The 18,031-nt window shown below is 38.0% G+C and overlaps 1 protein-coding gene across 1 annotated transcript in view; it reads left to right on the top strand.

Annotated features, from left to right (window-relative positions):
- Window positions 1-18,031, top strand: part of MCCC2 (methylcrotonyl-CoA carboxylase subunit 2) — a 39,165-nt gene that overhangs the window by 1,787 nt on the left and 19,347 nt on the right. The window contains exons 2-7 of the mRNA XM_075739791.1: window positions 2,942-3,008; window positions 6,265-6,349; window positions 6,593-6,694; window positions 7,263-7,390; window positions 7,584-7,696; window positions 12,349-12,462. Coding sequence (XP_075595906.1) covers window positions 2,942-3,008; window positions 6,265-6,349; window positions 6,593-6,694; window positions 7,263-7,390; window positions 7,584-7,696; window positions 12,349-12,462 — 609 coding nt within the window. The remainder of the gene's footprint in view (window positions 1-2,941; window positions 3,009-6,264; window positions 6,350-6,592; window positions 6,695-7,262; window positions 7,391-7,583; window positions 7,697-12,348; window positions 12,463-18,031) is intronic.

Raw genomic sequence — 18,031 nt, 5'->3', positions numbered from 1 at the left:
GCTAATAGTGTTAGCGTTTGGGCGAAATAATTTATAGAGCACTGTAAATGCATGTAGTGCCTTACAGACAGGAAGAGCTGAGGTCGCTGCTGTGAGGCACATAACCGTTTGAAATAAAAGTAATACAGGGAATAACACTGCAAACACAAGAAGGCTTAATGATACATGATGAAGGTCTTGCTGCCTTTAGCTAATGTTTGCCTTTCTGGCTGTGAATACAGCTAGACAGGCTGGCTTTCATAATGTAAACTGTCCTTCAAACCAGACAGGTAAAAATGTAATTTAAAAATGAGTAAGTCTAAATTCTGGAAAATCTATGTAAAGATTCCAAGGATTAGCTCTTGCAGCCGCTTTGCTTGTGTAGCAATAATTCATTTAGCTTGTGCAGTAACTGTAGGATTAGTCTATAGGTTTTGCCTCTTGATTTTGTTTTAAAGTTTGTAGAAGCCCTGATATTAACAGCAGAATTTTATAGAACTTAGTGGTGCAAGGGCCAATTTCCGGAAAGAACTTACATTACTTCACTGGCCTTTTTGTCACTAATTAATGAAGAGCCTACAAATATATGGTAGAACTAGTACCGTTGGTTCTGAGACAAGTCTTTTCTGTTTGTATTCAAAACCTACAGTAAGATTTCAAGGCATCTTTACTTTTCCTTTGTAAAGTATAATGATGTTGTGTTCTGGTTAAAGGCATGAAATATAAGGATAGAAATTAAGTTAAACAACTCTAATATTTGTGTACAATATTTTTTATAGATTATCTAAAAAGTCCTTCCACAGTTTTTCATGTAGAGTGCCTAAGTAGCTACAGTGAGTTGTTAATTTGGAATCTAACAAGTCTATGATTGTGATTGCTGTGCCTTTTTTAATTTCCTCTGCCAGTTTTAGCTGCTTTTCTTTCTAGGTTTAAGCCCAGTACTGTGTGCAAAAGGTGAGTTTACTTAGAGAAAACAGGCTGACTGCACAAGGAGAAACAGCGAAAATACTTTATGTGTCATGCTGGACAAGCTGAACACTCACGTAAATAAAATTGTACGTGTTGTGACATTGTAATTGTAAGTGTTGTGACAACTGCAGGTTCTTAAAAGTATGGAATTACAATGGCTGTTTTTCAGATTTTTCACAGGGGAAAAAGAGTTAACTTATGAACAGTTTCTTTTGGAAAGGATTAAAACCAGGTTCTGTTTTCTTCAGTGCTGCATGTGGTTGTGTGGCTGCAATTACTGTCCATAGTCTTTCCTAGGAGCAGCAGTGTCAAATTAATAAGACTTGGCTTATTTTGTTCTTGGTTTTTGGGATGCTGTGACAGCAATAAAACTACCAGTGGGTTATTGCAGTGTGATTTCATTGGGCAGGAGGAAGAAAAACAGTTGTAGGTGTTGGAGCGGTGCTGTGGGTGGGGCAGGGAGAGGGAGAATTAAAGTATCAAAAGAAATAGACTGAAAGGGGAATAATGTGTTGGACATACTGATAAAGCCTACAAAGGAGGAAGGAGATGCAGAAGTTTGTTGTCCTCCTGTGTCCTCAGTAGTCAGGGGGCTGCAGGGTGGCACCACACATCAGAGAGATTCTGTTAACTGAGGTTGGTGTCTTGAGATGCATTAGGTGTTGGCTGCAATTGGGTGGTGCAAAATTCATACAAGTGCAGGCTGTGAGCTGTATGGCAGATGGCACTTCGTTAGGAGACATGGGGAATCCTTCCCAAGAGCCAACAGAGGCACAGGAGTTGGACTTAACCGTTTCACTACGTCACCTTGATCTTGGTGGACGACCTCTAAATGCTGACCTTATGTATTAACTGTGTATATGAGCTGATAAGACCTGTTTTCACCTGGTATGTTTTTACCTTTCAGTAGAGCATTCTTAATCTATTTGTAGCAATTACAGAGAGGGAGAAATGTATTCTTTTGAAATCTTACTATGCAGCTGAACCAGTTTGAATGCATTACGTGGTTTTATGTTCTTCTTGCTTTGCATCTTACTGCACTTCAGTGACTAAGACAGAGCTGAATAAACGCAACTGCAACACTAGTTGCTTCAAGAGCAAACCTTAATTCTGAGTGTTCGAGTCCAAATATAAGAGAGTTACCAGATTGTTCTTCTGTCAAAGTAGACATCTTCTAAATAAGAATTAGACAAGACAGTATGATTTTTTTTTTTAATGCAGCAGTTACTGTTTCTTTATTACAGTTACACTTTTCAAAGAGGTAACATAGTTCTTAATATGTCTGAGGGAAAAAAAACAAAAACAAATTAAGCTTGACAAATATCTTTTAATTCCTAAGAAATGGTAAAACCTGCTGTAATAAGCACACAGTTTGCCATAATTCTGATAGAAATGGTGAGGTCAGTACTGGATCATTCATATTCAACCCTAAAGAGTCTTTGTTTTTCTAAGAGGCATATTGGCAAGAAGATTAGAATTCTTGGGTTTTTTAAAAGCTTTCTTTTATCTTTAGGTTCCACCTAAACAACAGGAATGTAAAAAGTGTTTACCAAATTCTGTTTGGTCTAGGTCCTTGATTTTTTGGTACAAGAGGCATAGCAGCACTTAATTTTGAGTCCTAGTGATGTTTTTTACAAAATTAAAATAAAAAAGCAAACTAACCTGTAACAAGTAATTAACAAAACCTGAAAAATAGCACTTCAGCTCTGTAATGACTAATTGTATTTTTGTTTATTAAATTTGGAACTAGTCTTTTACAATCCTAATGCACTTAGTTTTTGTGAAGCATGTTTATTAAATGCTTTGGGATGCTTGAGGAAAGCCAATACATAGGTAGAAATGTTATTACTCTAAAGACAATACAGAGACAGTATTTAATAAGGTAAAATTAAATTGGAATATAAGTAAATCTTGTACTTTCTGTGTTTCTTTAGTAAAAAATAATACTGTCACTCTTGGTTAAGTTTAAAGTGCTGGTTTGTTCCCCACTTAGGAAAACTATGAACGAATGAAAGCACTAGTAACTGAACTCCAAGAGCAAGCAGAAAAAATCAGATTGGGTAAGTACAGTAGTCTAGATTTTAGAATACTTGTTCAATTTGGTCCAAAAAACAGTTTTGCTCTTTGGATTTTTTCCCTATTGCTGTACATTCATTAATCAGTTCACTCAGATATGACATACTTGCTGGTTTATAGTAGTCACATTGAAGTTTTAGCTCATCTGTTTAAATCTGTCTTCTGTCAGTTGAAAATCTTAAAAGGTTTACATCCAAGCTAACTTGGTTCAAAACGTAGGGTTTTTTTTTTTACGTAACTGAGAAGAATGTTCGTAGTATTAGCACTTCTTTGTTTACCACAGTATCTAGTGTGTTAACATGATTTTTTCTTTGTCAGTTGAATATCAGAGCAATATCCTGATGCAAGCAAATCCATAAATTACTGGAAGCAGACATAAATGAAAGCAAGTCTTATTTAGTCAAACAGAAGATTAATTCCGTTGTCAGAGAGGCAAAAAGTAAGCAAGTAGATAGTGAAAATGGGATATTCAGAGTCAGTTAATTTTTAATCAGTTAAGATTTTAGTAATCAATAGAATGTATGTTTTCAATGGCATTTTTTAATAGATAGGATTATTAATAAAAGACTTTTACTGATACACTTTCCACTTCACCTGCTTCCTTGCTTCATCCACCGCCGCTGTCCTGGTTCTGGCAAGGATAGAGTTAACAGCCCCAGCTACCGGCTGGGGCTAAACCACGTCAGTCGCCTTCTTTTATAACAAATTGGTTTTGCAGATGTGTTTCTGTTCGAGTTGCATGTTAGTTTCTTCATGTGCAAAGAGGATTTTCAAAGACCCTAGCTGTAGTTGTGCTGGCAAACAAAAGCAAGTCTGTAATAGTTTAAAAGATTGAAATCTGTGTTTCATCTTCTTGATTTGTAAGACTGCCTGAATTTATTACAGTTGACTATAATGAGGACTATGAAATGAAAATGGTTTATAAGTGCTTAACTATGCTTCCAGAGGTTGAGCATACAGCTTTAATTCTCCCCTTCTTGTGTCCATCATGATACTGTTTATCTCCTTATACACTGTTTCTTATATAATGGTTTCTTTTACAGCTCTGGAATGGAGCACAGTTAAGATTTTGTGCTTAGTACTTTTTTGCTTGCTTGCTGTGAAGCAAAGCTCCAGGATTTCGTGAGGAGATGCCGAAACCCATGGACTACCTCTGTCTTTTAAGGATGTAGAGACTGTTCAGCAATTCCCTATGTGGCTCATGAACTAATGATCATGGCAGTCTTCACTGCTGCATGTTTTCCTGTGCTTGCCCATTACATGATAACAGGACAAGAACATGGCCCTCATCTTTTCTCCATCTCGGGGAGCTCTACCAGGATATTAATACACCATTTTGAGTGACATTGATTGAAATTGCTTTGCCTATCATGTAACTATATGAGAAGAATTAGATACTTATGTTGAATACTTTTGAAGGTAATAAGTTTGACATCTTTTTCTTTGTAAGAGCCTCTGTCTTTCAGAGGATAAGCTCTTGCTTGAGGTCTTTGCAATGAATGCTTCATTCTTTATCTGTTACTTCAGTGTATAGGGCTTTTGTGAACCTATATCCCATTCTACTGAGTAATCCCCAGTTGTGCAACAGGAAGATGGTTCCTGCCCCAAAGAATTTACAGGCTATGATAAATTACAACATACGGATTTCTGATGGTCAGCACAAGAAGCAACTGAGATACTTTTAGTCTCTGTGACCGGCAGTAATCATAGCACATCAGCAGTCACAGCGAAGTTTTTATAGACATCACGGTGAAGAGAAATTAAAGAAGGGATTTCAAATTAAATGCCTCCCAGGTTGTTTCATTGTCACAGGCACTGCTTCTCCCAGCCTACAGAATGGAGGCTAGTGTAGGGTAGAGAGAACATCTTGATCTTGAAACAGAAAAGTTCAGTAGAGTGGCTACAGGGTCCAGAGGGCAAGCATTTATGATTAGTGTGCAAAAAGATGATGAAAATCACGGGATGGAAAATTATATTTTTGCAGCATCACTCTGGGTGTAAATGAGAAAGGGAAGATGGACGTCAGAGAAAATGTTGTAGTTGTCATGATGTGGGATGTTGAGAACTTGGATGAGAGTATTAGCTCTGTGGGTGGATATGAGAGGTTGTATCTTAATAAACTTGTACAGAAAGAATTTACAAGATTTAGACTTAGGCTGGATATACAGACCTTATGAACAGGCTGAATGGGGAATAAATTGTGGGCTTTCTGGCATGCCTAACAGGTAGGAAATAATGTGCATAGTGATGAAGGAAGGAGGTAAGAGAAAGGGCTTGAAATGGAAGCTTAAAAGCTCTCTTTCAGTGATACTTAGCTGACAAATCTGGATATCTCAGGAGAAATGTTAGCAAAATAGCACCTTCTTTATTTTGGATGGGGGAGACAATTTTAGAGTGATGGGATGGATCAGTGATCTGTCTACATAGGCAATGTTTGTATAAGCTGTTGTTATAAAGAGGCTGAGATGTGTCAACAAATCTTAAGTATTGAATGACACAAAGCTCTAGAGAGCAAAATACTTGATTTAGGATGACCATGAGTAAGGGGTTGAAATGAAGCAAAGATAAACTTGATGTTAAATGCTGTGTGTCTGAACTCTGCTTACAGTTCTGGAGTGATCTAAGGAAATGAATCCAGATTGTGTTGGGTCTTTCAGGATTGGATTCAGCATAGCTATTCTGAACCAATTTTGGGGAGCAGTATTTTTTGTAGTTCTCACTGCTATGCTTTTGTCTGTGTGTTTGTGTTTTCAACACTTCTATTCGTTGCCAAACAGCTGAGGAAACTTTCAGACAACTGTGTTTAGTAAAGTTTTACCTAGAAACTTTCACCAAAAGAGTAGTCAGGCATTGGAACAGGCTGACCAGAGAGGTGGTGGAGTCACCATCCCTGGAGGTGTTCAAAAAATGTGTTGATGTGGCACTTCAGAACATGGTTTAGTAGGCATGATGGTGTTGGGTTGGCAGTTGCACTTGATGATCTTAAAGGTCTTTTCCAACCTTGAAGATTCTATGATTCTATTTTTTTTTTTAAGTGAGGGGGGAAATGGAGTAGATTCTGAAAAGCAACCATTTTTATCAATACTTTAAATCTGTTTGAAGTGAAAACCATTATTTATTAAATTAATCATTCCCAAAAAACTGGGAAGTCATGAGTGCTTCCGTTCTGAGGTTTAATGTAAGTGGTGATATTTCTGTCTATGTCCATAGTAAATCTAACAATTTATTATTGTATCACAGGAGGTGGAGAAAAAGCTCGTAAGCTTCACACATCAAGAGGAAAGCTGTTACCCAGAGAGAGAATTGACAGGCTTATTGATCCTGGGTAGGTAGTTTCCTTTTTTTAAAAACACTTCAGGTACTCTTTTGCAGGTAAGTACTGTAACAGGCTTGTTTTCTCTTTAGTTTCCATGAACACTGGCAAATAACATAGCTGAAATTTTACAGAAGTGTTCTTTGAAATACCTATTTAAAAAAAAAAAATCATTTAAAAAAATCTTAAAGTGAGATTCAAAGGCAAATATGACTGATTCCTTTTTAAAATCATGTTATATTTGTCATTATTCAGGTCTCCGTTCTTGGAGTTCTCCCAGTTTGCAGGTTACCAGTTGTATGGTAATGAAGAGGTACCGGCAGGAGGCATTATCACAGGCATTGGACGAATATCTGGGTGAGAGATACCACTGTTCTACATTATTGATGATATGAAAAGGAAGAAGGGACAATTTTGTTTAGTTTCCAGTATTAAGCTATTAGCATTTTCAGTTTCTGACACCCAAAAAATCAGCTAAGTTGGTATCTTAGTTTGTTCAGTCTTTTAGCTAAAAGGAAGTGATTCTACAATTTTTTTAGTTAGCATATCCCATATTGAAGCATTGCACACATAAAGTTTCTGTTGTCCGATGAAGGGAAGAGATTAGTGCATCAGTATGGCAATTTTCAAAAAATAGAGTAGTATTCTAGGCTAAGAATTAGTTTTGCTCACTGAAAGTACTTCCAAGACTATTGTTGAAATTAAATACGATGCTATACAGAATTATTTTAGGGAGTTAAGGGACTGTGAAACAGGACATCATAGTGCTGCGACTGTTGTTACAATGCGTGTGTGAGGGAGCGCAAGTGAGGACAGCTCTTTTTGAGCGTCGGGGCTTCAAGGGTCCTTAGCATGTTGTAGTTCTTAACCAACAAACATACTTATTCATTAGAAATATTTTTCTCTCACACAACTTTTTTTTTAGGGTGGAATGCTTGGTTGTTGCTAATGATGCAACTGTCAAAGGTGGTACCTATTATCCCATCACTGTTAAGAAACATTTACGTGCTCAAGAAATTGCAATGCAAAATCATCTCCCTTGCCTATATTTGGGTAAGTCCCATTGCAGAAACAGCAAATGTCCTTTGTTTAAGAGCAGCTCAGGACCTCTAGATAAGGCACTACTTCTTTAAATAAATATTGTTGAGACTGGCATGCCCCCACATTTGGCTAACTGGGAGGACACTTTACCAATGACTTAAGTATATAACAAAAAGACACGTTAATATATTTTTATTTATTCTAGTTGATTCAGGAGGAGCAAATTTACCTCGGCAAGCAGAAGTATTTCCAGATCGAGATCATTTTGGCCGTATTTTCTATAATCAGGCAGTCATGTCCTCACAAGGAATTCCACAGGTAATTTGCTTTCACTTAAGAATGAAATGTACTAATTGGTTTTTATGATCGCTGCCTTTATCTGTTTTCAGTGCTTGTATTCATGCTTTGTTTTTGATAGCACTGTGTTATGCTGACCTGAAGGCCCAGTCTGGGGATTGGAGGCACTGTAAACACAATAACTGTCCACAAGAAGTCATTATAGTTTTGAAGAAGCTGTTGTCTCTCTTGGCCTAATTACATGACCTACCCGCTCCTATCTTGCAGTGGGAGAAAAAGGGACTTGACAACATGGTGTATAGGGCCATGCGAGGAAGCACTAGGAAATCTCTTGAAACAGTTGATTATTCTGCGTCAGTGCTGTAAAGGTGATGACCCCTTTGATGATAGGTAGTAAATGAGACGTACTTTCTACTAATAGGGGTATGTGTATATTTATATATCCATTTTATACACTGATATGCTATATGATAAAACTACCCTAACAATGAGGTTATTTTCTAATGTATTAATGATGTGTAGAATTGCTGTTAGTCACAGTTCCTGGATTTAGAAGTGGGTTTGTGTCATGGGTATTTCAGGAGTGTGTTGGGGTCAGTTTTTCAATGCAGGTGGCATGCTAGGGGAGGTGCATGTCTGGATCTATTACTCATGAAGAATGTAGAACTGTTTGGGGATGCGATTGCTGATGGCAGCCTTGGCTGCAGTGACAGTGGAGGGCAGAGTATTAAGGTCCCGATGGAGGTGAGGAAGGTAGGTACCTGGATAAACACCCTGGGCTTCAAGAGAGAAGTCCTGGGCTTGTTAAGGGAATTGTCAGCAGGGACCTGTCAGAGGCTGGCTGGGAGGGCATAGGAGTCCATGGTCTTTGAAGATAACCTCCTCTAAACAAAGGGGCACTCCAGGAAAGCAGACAGGTGGGTCATTCCTGCAGAGTTGCTGTCTAGTCAGTCATCTCCCACCCTCTTCATATGGTTGTGTAGCCCTCTCATATAACTGCCTCTTACTCCCCTTTGCAGGCCAAAGAATTCAAGGTTACTTAGCTGTCCTTCCTACAGAAAGTGTTTCATGCCTTTGATGATCCTAGCTTACCTTCTGTAAAATTTTTCCCAGGTCTCATTATATCTTTTTTGAAATTAAGGAGCCAAACTGCACTACTCAATATGTCAACTAGTGATGGATTTATCTAATAGCATAATGATATTCACTATTCTCTTGTCTGTTCCTTTGCCAGTAGTTCCTAACACCTCTGATTATTTTTTTGACTGCTGAGCAGTAAGCTGGTGTTTTCACTGAATTGTCTTAATTTCAAGAACCTTCTCCTAAGTGTAGTTGTCAGTTCAATGCCTATTACTGTATACTGGCTGGATGAAAGAAGGTGAAGGAAATTTTCAGGATATTCCACCTGAGAAGAAAAATTAGAACATTAGGCTTGGAAATAGGTGTTGGCATCTCAAGTAGAGTAAATGTTTAGCTAACTTGCTGTTTCATCTGAGTACTGTCATGAAAGTATTTCACCACCATATTGTTTTGACATACTCAACCATCAAACTCACCATTAATATAAAGTGGAAATAGGACCTTATTTTGTTCATTCTTACCAACATCTGTCATTGAGAGGCATGGTTGGGCTGGAACCATTTTTATTTATTCTCTGTGAGAAGCTGTGCTTGTTTGAATCTCCTAGTCCAAAAGGAAGAAGTAGAAGCTAATACTTCCTTTCAGTGTGAAGCAGATGCACTGATCAAGAATGAAGTATTCCATCTGACTTGTCCTTACATGGCAGACATTGCCTTTGCATAATTTCTGAGGAAACTACATTTGTTACCTTAATACCTTTTTGGCACATTTTGGAAGCAAGTCAGACTTCAAATCTTCAACTATCTTTTCCTCTGCCTGAATCCTGAAATCCATTGCCTCCAGAGAAATCCAAGGCTGAAGATTCCAACAATCTCTTTAGAAAGTCTGACATAATATAACTTCTGCAGTTCTTTATTTTTTCCAACAGTAAAAGTGGAGCAATTGTAGTGATTAGTTAAGTCTCCAGAGGAAAAGCACTGCCTAAAAATACTTAGGCAAAAAGACAGTTTGCAAACTGGCCACCCTGCAGAGTCACTGATAAGTCTAGGTTGTACTTTAGATTTAGATGTGAATAAAATTGGTCCCGGCATTTTTGTGGAACAGCAGGTGTCAAAAGAGATGGTCACAGGGCTGTTTAGCCAAATTATCTTTTTAGGAGAAGTTTTCATAAACCTTACTTTTGCTGAAGAATCCAATCATTATATGGTATGGGAGTCTTGATTTTTAGATGTTATGTCAAAGACAAATATGTAAACCCAGATTGCAAAGCTGAAATTACTGGTGTTAGGCGTGACCTTTCCGGATATGCCTGTCCCTAAAGTCATGCTGGTCTTTTCCTGAGTATCTTGAAACAACTTTGACGTATTTGTACAGTTCCTTATAAAGTTGAATTTGGTTTTATTTCAATTACCATATAGTGTTGCATTAAGAGTAGCATTGTACTCCTATACAATAAAAACTAAGCATTGGAAAGATTTGCCTTTTATTAAAACACATTTTTGTTTGGTATGACACTGATCAAAGTTTCATTTTCTTAAAATATTTACAGGAAACAAAGAAAAATATTTTACTGAAGTGCTTCCTTCATTTAAAGGATGTAATACAAGTGTATTTTGTTTAGGAGATGTTTCTATCCTTTGTTTCATTTCAAAAGGGCACTATTAACATTTGTAAATCTGCTATTGATTCTGTGCTAACAGACTGTGGTAGCTAGAATCATTTTCCATGTCTGAGACAATGTTTCGTTAGGAAATGGTGTTGGGAAATTATGATCCCTCTCATTTCCATTCTGATTAATTCTTCTGACATAGGAGTCTGGATGTTAGTTTTCTACCTGCTCTTTTTTGTTGTGGCCTGCCTGGAGATCTGTTTCATCAGTTCATCATCCCTTCTAAATTTTGCCCTTAAAGTGCTTGCTTTTTTTTGCCTTTTTTTTTTTTTCTCCCAGTTGCCTATAGTGCTTTTCCACTTTTACCTGTGACTAATTTATTATACTCCTACTGCAGCTTTAAATTGTGTTGATGCATGTATGGCTGTGAATCAGAAAGCTCTGATTAGCTACTCATTGCTTCCTAAGCGCTCTCACACTCATATGCTGCATGGATACAATGGGGAGCTGATCAGTGGGTACGAAGCTCAGTATGTGCGTCCAGAACTGTTGATTTTTGTTGCGCTCTTAAATAATTTCCTATGCGGTAATTGAAAGAATGAGGTCAGGAAGTAGCACATTAGTTGGGAATTTGAGATTGTGCTATTTGTCAGGTAGATTCGGGGTTTTACATTATGTCCATATTCCAATTTATGTATTGGAAAAAGTAACACCTCAGTTGAAGTGTAAATGCTAGCATATTTTTCAGCATAAGCATGGTAAAATTAAGAGTAGGAAAAACCCACAAATCCTGGGGAAAAAAAAGAATGAACTTTTTCTTCTGGTTTCTTCCATTTCTAGAAGCTTATGTTATCTTTGTATTTACCTGGAGGTATTTATTAATGCACAACAGAAATACTGCAGATTAATCATGTGACTCAATATAGTTTAAGATACTGAAAACTGTTTGCTGAAAAAGCTGTTTGATTTGATGACATAATTCATCTACTCCTGCTTTAGATACAGGTAATGTGATTTGGAAGTTTTATTTCTGTGTGCTGATTTCTTTTAAGAGCAAATATTAAATTATCATTTAACACAGAACACTACTTGATGTCACTGTAGAAATATTTCAAAACAAAGTTAACACAATTTAATTTTAAAATTTCTTTGTGGTCATGAAAGAAAGCGTTAGACTAGACAATTCTTATTGTCTGCCCTTTCCATATGAGTATTCCATTTCTTCTGCTTTACAAGGTGTTTCGAAAGGGTCTTAGGAGGAGCTACCCTGAAGAAGTTAAGTGAGAAAATTCACTTTCGTGATCATATGCTGCTACAGTATTCATCATGTCTGGGGTCAAGTCAGTTTTGTAGAAGTGTCACCAAAATATTACTGGTAGAAAATGTTCATTGGGTAGATATTAATATCAAAATTAGTCATAAGGATGAAGCGGAGATTATTCATGCTAAAGCCTATAACAAAATACTCGATATATCGTGAAGGGGCAGAGTTAATTAGTTGATCTATTGAAGAACTGAAGTTACTTAGTAGTAGATGTGAGGAGTTTCCTTGGAAGGATGTTAACATTGGTGAACATATGCCAGTGAGCAACAGCTGAAGCTCTGACTTAAGCTAAATACCAGGAGCAACCTCTAGGTTTCAATCTTTTACCATTCATCAGTGAAAACAAATTTCATGATAGAATGTATATCTCTTCAAACGTTTCCCATACATAGCTCATGGTACTTCATATATGAATTTTCCTGCAGGGTAGCCTGGAGATAGTAGTTTTAAGAGACTGTTCAAAACTAGAGAGATTCCCTGTTTTTTTTGAGGAAAAGCTAAAACATGAATAAAAAGTTTGCTCTCTTAGGCAAAAATAATCTTGTAGTGCTGTCCCATAACCTTTATTAAAATCAATACAATCTATAGTGGTATTGTGTGCATTTGCTATTTTTAAGGGTTGGACAATTCATTAACTTGTGTTTTCTGTTTTTCCAATAGATAGCAGTAGTAATGGGATCCTGCACAGCAGGAGGAGCGTACGTACCTGCAATGGCTGATGAAAGTATTATTGTTGGCAAACAGGGAACAATATTCCTGGGAGGGCCACCACTGGTAAGGATACAGAAGTTTCTACTACTGTAGCTCCAAAACAATTTGTGCTACTGACAATTTTACACCTTAAACTATGGAGACCTTTCTTGGTGAGATATTTCCAGATATTCTGTAGATTAGTTTGCATTTTTTAAGTATATCTGAATGTTTATATCCTAAATTAAATCTTTTCTATCTGTTAACAGGTGTGTGTATATATATATAAATCAGACTTTGATAAGGTGTTTTTATGGTACTGCTTTTAGATTGCCATGCATGTTTTAAATTATGAAAATGCTTTCTGTATTCAATTATTTAGTCTCTAGGTTTGACTTGAAATGAAAAATAAATACAAGCATGTATATTATATCTTGAAGTCAAGATCAGAGAACTTCAGAAGCAGGACTAATCTGCTATATTTTATGTCAGTTTACAGACAAGGGAGATGCACTTATGATGGAGTTTGTCATCATTTCCTTACTTTCTTGGTAAGGAAATTGTTTCTAAGGAAACTGACCTAGAGAATGTCTGTGAATTAAAACTTTCTTTATTGTGGAACTCAGTGGAATTTGTGACTGTGCAAAATCCTGCAGTGTAAGACATCTTTAAAATTATAGTAGCTTGGCTCCAACAGGAAAAGGAGTGCAGAAGGGGGGTTTATTTTGTTTAGAAACAGCTGTACCAGTGTATGTTCTAGTGTAGGCTCAGTTTTATATTGGTACAAATAATAATCTTTGCTAACAAAGATTATTTTACTTAACACAACTTTTATGAGAAGAAGGAATTTCTACTTATGTTAGTACTAGAGTTAACAGGTAGGGCGGCACCCAGCAAAACTATTCTAGTCTCAGAGAAGTCTGACTGGATAAACTTGCCTTTTTTTTTTTTTTTTTTAAATAGTCAAAATATTTGTCTCATTGAACAAACTGGTCTGAGGCAACACGTTGGCTTTGTTTGATTGTAGTCGTTTGGGAACTTTTAGGCGTGCTTCCTGTGACAAAACAAAGTGCAAATCAGATGTCTCTCAAAAGTCCTTCCAACTTGAGCAGGCCTAAATGGAGAAATCACTTTCTAACAGCATTGTTAATGAACATACTGCTCCACTCAATTCCTGTAGTAACAGAGGAGGGGGAGTCTGCTGGAACTCAGTTCTTTCCACCACTTAACATACTGGGTAAATGCAGCAGGTCCCATAAACTATGGGAAGACAACCACTGACAGATTTTGTTGACCAGTTCCTAAGGCATGATTGTATTAATTTCATTAAAAGCATGCTGAACTTACCTGTGATGTCATTGAGTGTTTACTTGTATAGCATTGCTCTCATTTCCACAGTATGTTTTTTGCATTTTGTTCTTTACTTTAGGATGTTTGTTTTCCCACTGTGTCATCTTGATGCTAAAAGTGGATTTAGCATTTTATACCCTTTTTCCTTCAAAGCTCACTGTATAGATGGATTTTTAATTTTTGTGCAGCTTAAAAAAAAAAAAAGTCTTATCATTTATGCAGACATACTTTTCTGTGGCTGGTAAATGCTAATTACTGTTCCAGAACATCTTAAATAAATGCTGAATGTAACTGGCATATTGAAAGCAGTGGGAACACACACACACCTGTAAGTACAGATACTTTGTTGTCTACCATTATAAAGTAATGCATTTAGCTTGAAGCATTTTATTATTTCAGTGGAGGCTTTCAAATTGACAAGCAGAACAAAGTAATCAACAAAAGCAGATGAAGTAATTAATAGCAACTATGTCATTTAATGCTAATTTATTTGCAGCTCATTAGAATTTAGAATTCTAGAATTTCTTTGTTAGAATGTCTTTGGCAGTAATTGTTTCAAATGTCTTACTAGGTCTCTGTTCCTTTTTGTCTTGTATTAGTCTCATCTTGTTGTTCATAAGTAAACAAAGACAAATCCTTCCTCAAAATTAAGCAATTTTCTGTAAATTTATCACTGTAATTTAGCTATTAGGAGTTTCGTGGTGAAAAGTGGCATAAATACAGATGAAGATATTACTCAAGAATAATATTAGTTGAGTGAGTAACATTGGGTGATTCATACATCTTTTTATTGAGATAAGGAAATTAGTACGATGAGAGAACTGAACTTTTACATCAGACTGTTATTAGCTTGGTTATTGTGTTACAAATAACTGCTTCAGTTGCAGGAACACCTGAGTTGTCTTAAGTACAAACTAGGTCCAGGACAGTTCATTAGCTTAGAGCCAGCGGCATATAAGGTGGCAGTACTGCCTCTGAGGCTTGCTCAGGTTCAGAGCAATTTGTTGCAGAAGCTCAGCTAGTAAATCTGAAAGACCTAAGAAAACTCAGCTCTTCTGACACGGCATTTCCATGAACAAGAGTGCTGCGGAGTGCTGTGCACCTTGAGTGATTCAGTGTTAGAGCTGGAAGGGTTCATCAGACCCTGGGAGACCCCTTGGGTGCACTGAGTAATGTGTCCTGGAGAGCTTACTCAAAGCCAATTTTGTTCACGGTGTGGCATTAAGCAGGTACAAAATAAGACAGCTAATACCCAGTAGTACCCAGGAAGCTGGCTAGGAAGCTGAAAAAAAGAGAACCAGACTCTTCTGTTCTAAGAGGATGGTAATTGTTTAACATCACAAGGAAATTTAGCTTATACATGGGTATCACTGAGATGTAGCACAGGAGACTTTTGCCTGGATAGTCAGCTGAAAAAGGGTGGCCCGAGTCAGGTCTCAAAGGGAAGACTTGGCTAGGCAATCAGTGACTGCAAGAAAGTTGTGAAGTTAGAAAGGAGAAAAACTTTTCACCACTTCTAGAGGAAGGTTTCACAACTATCCTCCAATTTAATTTGTTCCTTAGCAACCTGCAGATGTAATGATCCTTATCTTTGTGCGTATAGATCAAACTTTAATATCACTACCTGTCAGCTTTTCTGTTTGGCAGAGCTTTTCGTATTCTCACTGAAAATATTTTGCTTGTCTTTCTCTAAGCATCAAAATTACTTCAGACTCCCATAGAAACTTCCATCCCATGTTGTAGCAGATATTGTAGCCGTTATTGTGGATGCTCTGTTCCCCAAAATGTCTTTCCTATATGAAGAAGATTGGATTGGATTTTATCACTCACCTGCCTCAAACAAAACATCCTAAGGAAGCAGAAGAAAATCCCTGATGTTAGTTATAATTAGTCTTGGGATGTGTGTGCTGAAAAAAAGAGTTGCAGGTACAGTCCAAAGTCTATAGTGCAATTTTCCTTGGCCGCCTTTTTAGAAAGGTGAGGAGTAATGACTTCATGAACAGATAGATTTCACTAGTAAGAGGAGAAGTGTCGCAATAGTAATAATATCTAGGGCCATTCTTCTGCACACCCCCAAGCTGAGGAATCTATATCCTTACCCTTGGCAATACTGCTTTGGTAGCTCAGGATGCTGTGTTGACCTGTAGGCTTCTACATCCCATTCCAGAAACTTCTGATTCGTCCTTCCCCAGGGAAAATTTGTTAATTTCTGTGCTCAGCGGTGAAGGAAGGTCTGGTGGTAAGGGATAAGTTTGTCAAATTACTACATGTTTATGTGCTGGGGACTCTTCTACATGTCAGCCTGATCTATTGTGGGAAATGCATTATTTTCTCTAAAGTTTGTGTTCATTTTTCCTGATGATTGCTAGCTGAAGTAGCTTGAACAGGGATTTCTTTGAAAATCCCCACGTATCTTGTCAAGGCTCTATTTGCAGTCTGTTAGAATTTAATTATTTTTTAATTAATTAATCTTTCTTAAGTTTAAGAAAGTTAGTACTATTTAAACTACAGCTTGTTGAATACTCCGTAGCACTGCAGTACCTGGGAAAGTGAGGGAGCAAATAATCTTGGAAGCTATTCCCAAAAATACTATGGACAAGAAAGTGACTGCGAGTACTAAGTGTGGATTTCCAATGGAGAAACGAGGCCTGACCAAACTGATACCCCTCTATGCTGAGATGACTGGTTCAGTGGAAGCAGAGAGAGCAGTGGATGTTATTTATGTTGACTTTGACAAGGCTTTTGACACTGTCTTCCATTACATCCTCAACAAACTGATGAAGTATGGACTGAGTAAATGGGCAGTGAGGTGGTCTGAGAACTGGCTGAACTTCTGGGCTCAAGCTGGAGGTCAGTTACTAGTGGTGTACCCCAGAGGTCAGCACTGGGACCAATACTGTTTAACATCTTCATCGATGACCTAGACAATGGTTCAAAGTTCACTGTCAGCAAATTTGCAGATGATAAAAACCTGTGAAGAGTGATTAATAGAGTAAATGATTGCCTTTCAGAGGGACCTCAACAGGCTGAAGAAAGGGACCGAACAGAACATTTTGAAGTTAAACAGAGCTGGTAAATGCTCCTTGGAAGGAATAATCCTGGACAACAGAACGGGCTGGGGACCAACCATTTGGAAAGATGCTTGGCAGAAAAGGCACTGTAGGTCCTGGTTGAACATGAGCCAGCAATGCGCCCTTGCAACAAAGGCAGCCAGCAACATCCTGGGCATGCATTAGGGAGTGTTGCCAGCAAGTCAAGGGTGCTTATCCTTCCCATCTGTTCAGCCCTTGTAGTGCACATTTGGGGTCCTAGGTCCAGCACTGGGCTTTCCAGACCAAGAAAGATATGGACATACTCTAGTGAGTCAGTGAAGGTCCATAAAGGTGATGAAGGGACTGGAGCATCTGTGATATGAGGAGAGTCTGAGAGAGCTGGGACTTTTCAGCCTCGTGAAAAGATGGCTTTGGGGAATCTATCCATGTGGATGAATACCTTGCGGGGGGGGAGTAAAGATAGTAGGGCCAGACTTCTCATTGGTACCCAGTGAGAGGTCAAGAGGCTACAAGGGACAAACTGAAATACAGAAAATTCTATTTAGATGTAAGAAAACACTTTTTTACTGCAAGGGTGGTCATGCTGAACCAAGTTGTCCAGAGAGGTTGTGGAGTCTTCATCCTTGGAGATATTCAAAACTTAGCTGTACCTGGTCATGAGCAACCTCCTCTGGTTAACCCTGCTTTGAGCAGGGAGTTAAACTAGACAATCTCCCAGTGTGGCTGACAGACTCCACAACTCTAATTCTATGATTTGGACAAGGTAAATTTCACCTCTGTGGAAGAGGAAAAAAGCTATTTTTCTAAAGTGTATTAAGAACATAGAATCATGGAATGATTTGGGTTGGAAGGGACCTTCAAGATCATCTAGTTCCAACCCCCCCTGCTGTGGGCAGGGATGCCCTCCACTAGAGCATGTTGCTCAAACCCCATCCAGCCTGGCCTTGAACACTTTCAGGGAGGGGACATCCACAGCCTCTCTGGGCAACCTGTTCCAGTGCCTCACCACCCTAATAGTGAAGAATTTCTTCCTGATATCTAATCTAAATCTGCCGTCTTTCAGCTTAAACCCATTCCCTCTTGTCTTATCACCACATGCCCTTGTAAACAGTCCCTTTCCAGCTTTCCTGTAGGCCTCTTCAGGTACTGGAAGGCTGCTATAAGGTGTCCCTGAAGCCTTCTCTTCTCCAGGCCAAACAACCCCCACTCTCTCAGCCTGTCCTCATAGGAGAGGTTCTCCAGCCCTCTGA

This window comes from Balearica regulorum, chromosome Z (genome assembly GCF_011004875.1).
Source record: "Balearica regulorum gibbericeps isolate bBalReg1 chromosome Z, bBalReg1.pri, whole genome shotgun sequence".
Classification (NCBI taxonomy): Eukaryota; Metazoa; Chordata; class Aves; order Gruiformes; family Gruidae; genus Balearica; species Balearica regulorum.
Note: the sequence above shows the minus strand (reverse complement) of the source record. Positions and strands in the feature narration are given on the sequence as shown.